General features: G+C 47.9%; 1 protein-coding gene across 1 annotated transcript in view; it reads left to right on the top strand.

Moving 5' to 3' along the window:
- The window catches only part of vipr2 (vasoactive intestinal peptide receptor 2), a 23,818-nt gene extending 15,861 nt beyond the window's left edge, over positions 1–7,957 (top strand). Inside the window, exons 6-13 of the mRNA XM_030364575.1 lie at positions 1–72; positions 327–477; positions 573–633; positions 1,952–2,021; positions 2,219–2,310; positions 4,276–4,405; positions 6,319–6,360; positions 6,454–7,957. The exon at positions 1–72 is cut by the window's left edge and continues 61 nt beyond it. Coding sequence (XP_030220435.1) covers positions 1–72; positions 327–477; positions 573–633; positions 1,952–2,021; positions 2,219–2,310; positions 4,276–4,405; positions 6,319–6,360; positions 6,454–6,627 — 792 coding nt within the window. The 3' untranslated portion in view covers positions 6,628–7,957. The remainder of the gene's footprint in view (positions 73–326; positions 478–572; positions 634–1,951; positions 2,022–2,218; positions 2,311–4,275; positions 4,406–6,318; positions 6,361–6,453) is intronic.
- Positions 7,958–8,991: the final 1,034 nt, after the last annotated feature.

Below are 8,991 nucleotides of genomic sequence, written 5' to 3'. Positions count from 1 at the left end.
GCGGTGGCCGTGCTGGTGAAGGACCACATACTGTTCTCCCACAGCTCCCAGTGCTCCCAGGAGCCCTCGCTGGTGAGCCCCCCCCCCCCCCCCCCCCCGACACACCCTGTATCGTAGCTGTAGTGTCCACTACAGCTGCTTTCGCTGTCCACCCCATCAGTGACGTCACAACTGTGTGTGTCCATCAGGATGGAGGACTAGCCAATCACCATCCCACCTGTGTTGTAGTTCTCCAGTGTACTCCTGGCTGTAGTTCTAGGGGTTGAGGTTCTCCATGGTCTTCCTGGGAGTTGTGGCTCTCCAGTGTCCTCCTCCCTTGTCCCCAGTTGGGCTGTAAGGCCAGCCTGGTGTTCTTCCAGTACTTCATCATGGCTAACTTCTACTGGCTGCTGGTGGAGGGGCTGTACCTGCACACGCTGCTCGTCGTCATGTTCTCCGAGAACCGGCCCTTCGTCGTGTATCTGCTCGTCGGCTGGGGTAGGACGCTCGGATCAGACAGGAGACGCCATGGGGGGGTGAGGAGGTCGTTCGTGTGGGAGGCTTCATGTTTGTTTCCTGTTTGGTGCGTTCAGGTATTCCCACCGTGTTCGTGTTCACCTGGGTCATGACCAGAGTGCACCTTGAAGACTCAGGGTGAGTGACACCTCAACTCACTCCACTGTAGATAGTTCACTCTTAGCTAGCTCACCCTTAGCTAGCTCACCTGCTAACAATTCACCTGTAGATAACTTTTTTCAACCTGTCGATAACTTCGATAGTAAACCTGCAGCTAGTCTACCTGTAACCAACTTACCTGTAGCTAGCTCAACGGTTGCTTCTTCACCTGCAGCTAACTCAGCTCTAGCTAGTTCATGTGCAGCTAGTCTACCTGTAACCAACTTACCTGTAACTAGCTCACCAGTTGCTATCTGATCTGGAGCCAACTCACATGTTAGACAACTCCTGATAACATACAGAAAATGGCAAGCATATCCTTGGAGGGCAGCGGTGTGGGACAACATCTCGACAAAGAAGGCTCTGGTTTGGTTTGAGTCAGGAGCCGCTGGGTGAATCCGAGGCAGCACAGAATGCATGGGTTGTCCCACCATTCTGTGACCGATAGAAAGAGTCGATTCATCAATCATTTATCCGCAATAAGCAGTTTGGAATGTTCCACCAACCAACGAGCAGAGGACGTTGGTTCACTGTTAAAGTGAACCCTTCCCGGACACTTTAATGGGCCAATCCTACCGAGGTATGAAGATCACGCTGCTTGGTAAACAAACAGCAGGACTGAATAGTTCTTTGTGAGCAGACAGACAGCTGCTTCGGTGAGGAGGGCAGACAGACAGCTGCTTCTGTGAGGAGGGCAGACAGACAGCTGCTCTGTGAGGAGGGCAGACAGACAGCTGCTTCGGTGAGGAGGGCAGACAGACAGCTGCTTCGGTGAGGAGGGCAGACAGACAGCTGCTTCGGTGAGGAGGGCAGACAGACAGCTGCTCTGTGAGGAGGGCAGACAGACAGCTGCTTCTGTGAGGAGGGCAGTCAGACAGCTGCTTCTGTGAGGAGGGCAGTCAGACAGCTGCTTCTGTGAGGAGGGCAGACAGACAGCTGCTTTGTGAGGAGACAGACAGACAGCTGCTCTGTGAGGAGGGCAGACAGACAGCTGCTCTGTGAGGAGACAGACAGACAGCTGCTCTGTGAGGAGACAGTCAGGCTTCTGTTCGCTGGAGAGTCACCTTGTTGGGCCGGGTGCTTTTGAGCAAGGCAGTAGACATCTTATGCTTATGATGGTGTGACCTTATGGGTGTCACACCACCCACCTTATAAATCTGCCATTTGATCCACAGCCCCTTACGATACTGTGACTTTACACTCCCAGTTAGACATCGAATCAAACCCTGGCAGTGTTAATGCTCGAGAGAGAGGCTGGAATCCGCTCTGCTGATTGGGTTTCTGTTCTGCCCCTCAGGTGCTGGGAAAGAAACGAAAACCCCATCCCTAACTGGGTGATCAACGGACCAATAGGAGTCTCCATAATGGTATGTTCCAAGCATGTGTAAGCGTATTTCCATGGTGACTGATTGGTTGTGTGTAAACTGCTTCCATGTTGACTGATTGGTCATGTGTAAACAGTTTCAATGGTGACTGAATGGTTGTGTAAGCTGTTTCCATGGTGACTGATTAGTTGTGTAAACTGTTTCCATGGTGACTGATTGGTTGTGTAAACGGTTTCCAGGTGAACTTTGTCCTCTTCACCAGCATCATTCGCATCCTGGTCCAGAAGCTCAGGTGTCCGGATGTTGGGGGAAACGACCAATCACAGTACAGGTACCGCCCACTATGCGGATCAATTACAGTAGGGGTACCGCCAGCTAAACTGACCAATCACAGTACAGGTACCGCCAGTTAAACTGACCAATCACAGTACAGGTACCGCCCACTAAACCAACCAATCACAGTACAGGTACCGTCCACTAACACAACCAATAACAGTACAGGTACGACACTAACCCAACCAATCACAGTACAGGAACGACACTAACCCAACCAAACAGAGGTATCGACACCAACATGACCATTCACAGTACAGGTACTGAGCAGAAACTCAACCAATGCCAAAAATATGTAATGTTTTCTATACAAAGAGGAGTCAAAAGACAGACAGAGAGGGAGACAGACAGAGACAGAAGGACAGATGGGTAGTGTTACGGTTACGGTTAGCGGGTGGCAGGCAGGCGGGTAGGACCCAATAGCAGTTCAATAAAAGGGTAATTTATTAACGCAAAAGGCAAGGAACACGGGTGACGGGGGTAACACGGGGGACACAGGTAACACACAGGACACAACTCACCACAAACTAAAATGATCCAACAAGGAACAAAGGAAAGACAAGGGGTTAAATACCAAACACACAGGGCACTCAACAAGTAACAGCTGAAGCACATTAGTGGAGGGAGCAGTGATCACACAGGAGGGAAACCTGACCGGACATGGGGAGAAACAAGACAGATACCAAAGTAAAACAGGAAACACACCAAAACAAGACAAGGAAACAGACAGACCATGACGGTACCCCCCCCCTTAAGGGTTGACTACCAGGCGACCCACGACATGCAAAAAAATTGAATCTAACCCAAATAGGTTGGGGGGGAGCCAGGAGGAAAGAACCCAAAAAAAATCTTGAGGCCTGCAACGGTCGAAGACCCACAGGTGGCTGGCATCGGCGAAGGCAAGGTAGAGGGCGGGTCCCCTCTGGAGGAAGGCGAGGTAGAGGGCGGGTCCTCTCTGGAGGAAGGCGAGGTAGAGCGCGGGCCCCTTCTGGAAGGTCTGGAAGGTTTAGAAGGCGGGACCCCTCTGGAAGGCAAGGTAGAGGGCTGGCCCCTTCCGGAAGGTCTGGAAGATCTGGAAGAGGAGCACCCTCGGTAAGGAGTAGGTTCAGGAACCGGACAGGGCTCGGGGACCGGAGTCAGCTCAGGGGCTGGAGAGAAATGTTGAACCGGATGGGACTCGAAACTCACCACCCCCACTCTGATGGTCCGTAAGGCACCCTCCGACCCGGGCCTCGAAGCGACAGCGCTGCCCGTACGCCCCAACACAGCCTCCAACAAAAAGAGCGTCCGCTGGGTCCAATGATGGTCGGATCATTCTGTCACGGTTAGCGGGTGGCAGGCAGGCAGGTAGGACCCAATAGCAGACAATTCGGGTAAAGGATAATTTATTAACACAAAAGGCAAGGAACACAGAGAACACGGGTAACCTAGGGAACACAGGGAACGCACAGGACACAACTCACCACGAGCTACAATGATCCGAAAAGGAACAAAAGAAAGACAAGGGGTTAAATACCAAACACACAGGGCACTCAACAAGTAACATCTGAAACACATTAGTGGAGGGAGCAGTAATCACACAGGAGGGAAACCTGACCGGACATGGGGAGTAACAAAGTAAAACAGGAAACACACCAAAACAAGACAAGGAAACAGACAGACCATGACAGGTAGACAGACAGAAAGGTAATCAGACAGACAGATAGTCATACGAAAGTCAGACAGACATGTAGTCATACAGGCAGACAGGTAGACAGACAGGAACATTTACAGACAGGTAGTCAGACAGACAGACAGGTAGATAGACAGACAGCCAGACAGGTAGACAGAAAGACAGACAGGTAGTCAGACCGACAAACAGGTAAACAGACAGACAGGTAGTCAGACAGACAGACAGACAGACAGACAGACAGGTAGACTGACAGGCAGACAGAATCATTTGTCTCTCTCTGCTGTCTTGCAGGCGGTTGGCTAAATCCACTCTGCTACTGATCCCTTTGTTCGGGATCCACTACGTGGTTTTCGTGTCTCCAAGCGAGTCCATCGCAGAGGAGTACAAGATCTTCTTTGACCTGGCCCTCGGCTCCTTCCAGGTGAGCTCCTCCCTCACACCTCCTCACTCCACCAACCTGCTAGAGTGGTCCCCAATAGGAGGCCTGCGGGCCACACCCGGCCCGCCACGAGTTGATTTATGGCCCACAAAAGAATTACTAAGAATTACTCAGCTTACAAGCGATCTTTTTGATAAAAAAATGATATATATATATATATATATATATATATTGTGGCGATCAGAGAAGTATAGACATTATAGCGTCCTGTCCCTTTATTGCTTTATGCACAATAAGAGATATAATAATTAAAAAAAAATATTAAATTAATTCAAACTAATTCAACTGTGCATTTCTGCCCTCGTCCAGCCCCCCTCCCTCGCGCGCCAAATAATATCAGCAACCCTATTGAACTGTATCTAAGAGCGAGGCGGATAACACAGAGAGAAGGATGGCTACCAAAAGAAGGAAAGTTGACAATAGAATAATTAACGCAGATTGGAATCAACAATATTTGTTCATTCTACATGGACATGACATGGCTAAACCAGCCTGCTTACTCTGTTTACAAGCAATATCGGTTAACAAGGTTGCTCATTTAAAGAAGCATTTTGAAGCTAATATAGCAACTTTAAGGAAGCATTCCCACCAGGATCCGAGACATGAAAGCAAAAAATATCTAGCCTAACTACTGCTTATGAAAACTCGGTAAAAATGATTCATAAAACCACTACCACTTCAACCACAGCATCGCTCCGTGTATCATGGCATCTCGCAAAGAGCAAGAAACATTTCTCAGATGCAGACCTTTTGAAGTGCTGTGGAAATGCTGGACTAAGTGCTCAGGCACGATGAAAAAATAAGAACTTCTTTGAGAGAGTTAATCAAGAGGGTACCACTGACTAGTAATGAGACTGGCAACAAGAACGCTTCTGCGGAGGATTGCTTTTCAATCCTCCTTGCCGATCTCAAAAAAGCTGATTAAATGTCACGAGCCATCGACGAGTCCTGTGATAGAACCTCGAAAAAGCTTTCTGTTTTTCTGCTTTTTTTCATTACATGGGCACACTACAGGTGAAATTGTTTGTACAGAAGTAACCCAGTTTTTTGAGAATAATATTTTGATGGAGCTCCGGCCATGATGTTGTATTTATTTGTATACTTACTTTAATAGTTCTTTTACTATTTGATTATCCTTCTAAGGAGGATGATCTGATATCCAATATACAAATAATAGTATTATAATCCATTTTATGTCTAAATCACTTTTCGTTTGTACAATCTCAAAGCGCATACAACTGAGTGCATACATATATTGTCAAATAATACACAAAACAACAAGAAGACTACAGAAAGGCCTGTCAAGGGGTGAGTTTTAAAGCTGATTGGTTTGGTTGCTCGATGGCCGTGGGGCTGGAGGTTGAGTGGCCCATCGTTTCCAAGTGGATTTTCATAGTGGCCCACTATGAAAAGTAACTGGGGACCCCTGTGCTAGACAATCAAAAATGGCCATGAGGTGAATACGGCCCGTTGGTGGTAGTTTTTAACTGCTCGATAACATTGGTATTGGTAGTTTGAATAGTGAACCTGATGTGTTGGTAGTTTAAAGGCTGAGATGCTGTTGTGTTTGTAGTTTAAAGGCTGAGATGCTGATGTGTTGGTAGTTTAAAGGCTGAGATGCTGATGTGTTGGTAGTTTAAAGAGTGATGAGCTGAGGTGTTGGTCGTTTAAAGGCTGAGATGCTGATGCGTTGGTAGTTTAAAGGCTGAGATGCTGATGTGTTGGTAGTTTAAAGGCTGAGATGCTGATGTGTTGGTAGTTTAAAGAGTGATGAGCTGAGGTGTTGGTAGTTTAAAGAGTGATGAGCTGAGGTGTTGGTAGTTTAAAGACTGTAGCTGATGTGTTGGTAGTTCAAAGAGTGATGAGCTGATGTGTGTTGTGTTGCTGTGTTCCAGGGTCTGACAGTCGCCATCTTGTATTGTTTCCTCAACAGTGAGGTAAGACCATCTTATACTCTTTTAGATCTGGGCTTGTGCGTGCGTGCGTGTGTTTGTGTGTGGTGCATCTCTAGTAACTCCCCCCCTGCCCAGGTTCAGGGGGAGCTGAGGAGGAAGTGGAGGAGCATCCACCTCAACTGTCACCTCAGGAGGAACCAGCGATTTCCCAGAATGCACCTCTCCCCGGACAGCTCCAAACACGCCGACCACGGGGGCCAGGACTCCCAGAACCCCTTCACCGTGCAGTCCGAGACCAGCATCCTCTGAGCCCCATTAGGCCCTAATGGGGAACGCATGTTCCATGTCTGTAAATATAAAGCCGTTGACAGTCAGAGTTCTGGACTGAACTGGTCAGCAGGTCAGGGACAAAAACGAGTTCCACTCCTGTAGTTGCGATTTGAGACCAGAACGCCCAGGAGATGTGTTCATAAGCTGAGAAAAGTAGTTCCCTTAGTCCAAAAACATGACATTATAATTTGTAATCGTCCCAGTCGTCCCACCAAATACAAAATCGGTTGATTCTGGAGGTTAGATCACAAGTTTGGTCCAAACATAGTGTTGTTGAACAGGTCGTGTCCTAACATGACGTCCATTAAACATGACCTCGACCTGACTCTATTTCTATTTCATTTGTCAAACTGGCCAATAGCAGGTGATTGAATCTGGCTCCCGCCCTCACCTCCTTCCCACTGGGCCGCAAACAGTTTGCTCAAAGGTTTGTTTTATTTGACCCAATTGCATTTTTTTAAATAATGGTCAAGTATTGCACATAACTGAGTCATATTTCTTTCACAAACAGAAAGATTTGAGTCGGCTGAATATGGGTCACATTCCCATCAGACCGCTGTGCTGGGACCTGGGTGGGTCATCGCACATAATCTCATCTCACACAATGTAATATGAAGAATAAAAGGCTCTATCTCTTGTTTTATATTGTCGCACTTAAAGGAGATGCTTTGCTTATTTTGTGAATTGTGATGTTCTCAAATCATTCCTGCACTTTTTGGGGTATATCTTCGTTGTTGAATGCACTTACTGTAAGTCGCTTTGGAAGTGCCTGCTGATAAATGTGATGTTGTGTAATGTGAAGTGATGGTCAGGACACGGCCATCACCGCCCCTATAAACTCACAGTGAACAGATCGCTGAAGAACTCCTGATTCATTGGTCTGCGGTCGCTGCAGCCCTTTCAGACGTCTGTCTTGGTCCACTTGGAGAACTTTGTTTCAGAGGAACGTTCCGGGCCTCTCCGTTCAGGAGGCCGCTGTCTTCATAATGCTGTTTATTGATTATTAATGCTATCTGAGCAAATCTATCATCAATAATGTATAGAAACTGCTTCTAGCCTTCCAGGTAGGTGTTGCTATATAGCGTACATGTTCTTAAAAGCATTTAATATATAATATACAATATGAAAACATAGACCGACAAACACACACACACACATATTCATGTTCAAACTGTTGAGTTTTTTATTTCTTGTTGTGGAACCATGTTGTGAGCTAGCTCTGTTAGTATGGCTACATGTAGAGTCAATGTACCCGTTGCCTCGTCTGCTTTGAACTAAAGATGATTAAAAACCCAGAAACCAACGGTCATCTGCTCCTCTCTGATTAATGTTTGAAGCTGGCTTGGGTATCTTCTTGATAACATTTAGTCAACATCTGTGATTCACTCGTTTCACTGCAGAAAGAACTGCCAGTGGAACGCGGCGATGGGCAGGATGAGGCTGAGCATGAATTAAACTCCATCTGTCCTCTTCTCAGAGGGTCACCCCATCCTTCTCTGATGTGTCATTCCTCATCTTGAGGAGGAGCTGTAACCACTGAGCCGTCTGCGGACGGAGTTTACCGTAGTGGTATTGGGGCCGCCAGGGGCGTCCCCGAGAGCTTCCAGAAGAAACTGTGTTGTCGAATTATTCAAAGGCGATCGGGGCTCCACGGGACGCGGAGGACATTCTGTCTAAAATCATCATCTTTATTTATGCCCTACACCCTGACACAGACGCAGGATAACTATGGACTCATATAACAATACAGTGACAAGGTCCATGCCCCACGCCACCTAGGTGGCTTACTGGGCCTTCTGGGCTGCTCCAGGCCAGGACGCGGGGTGGCGGGGTTGGAAGTCCAGTTTGTTGTAACATTTGCATATAATGATATGATGATATAAAGATATAATGATGTGCATAATGAATGATGTCCTGGGGCTCCGAGCTGCTGGGCAGGAGATCTCCCTGAGTGTGTGTGGTGCAGCTGGTCTAACCTGTGCGCTGAATATTGAATGTGCAACAGGTGTGCAGCCTCCCCAGTCAGGGAGTCAGTCGGACTCGGCCAGGTGAGGCTGCTTCAACCAGCCCTCCTCCACACACACTCCCACAACAACATTATGGACTGGGTCCCTCTGCTGAGGCTAGCTCTGAGGCAGGCTCTGAGGCTAGCTCTGAGGCTAGCTCTGAGGCAAACTCTGAGGCCAAAGAACCCAAAACGTTGGGATTACCATCAAGAACTCCCGGGATACTTCAGGGTCTGTCTGGGTGCGTCGACTAGCTTCAGTAACTTAGCGTTCTTAACTCCACCATTGATGACAAGAATCATTAGTCGAAGCATGTATCACTGCCTTGTGGCGTGAC

This window comes from Gadus morhua, chromosome 8 (assembly GCF_902167405.1).
Source record: "Gadus morhua chromosome 8, gadMor3.0, whole genome shotgun sequence".
Lineage (NCBI taxonomy): Eukaryota > Metazoa > Chordata > Actinopteri > Gadiformes > Gadidae > Gadus > Gadus morhua.
Note: the sequence above shows the minus strand (reverse complement) of the source record. Positions and strands in the feature narration are given on the sequence as shown.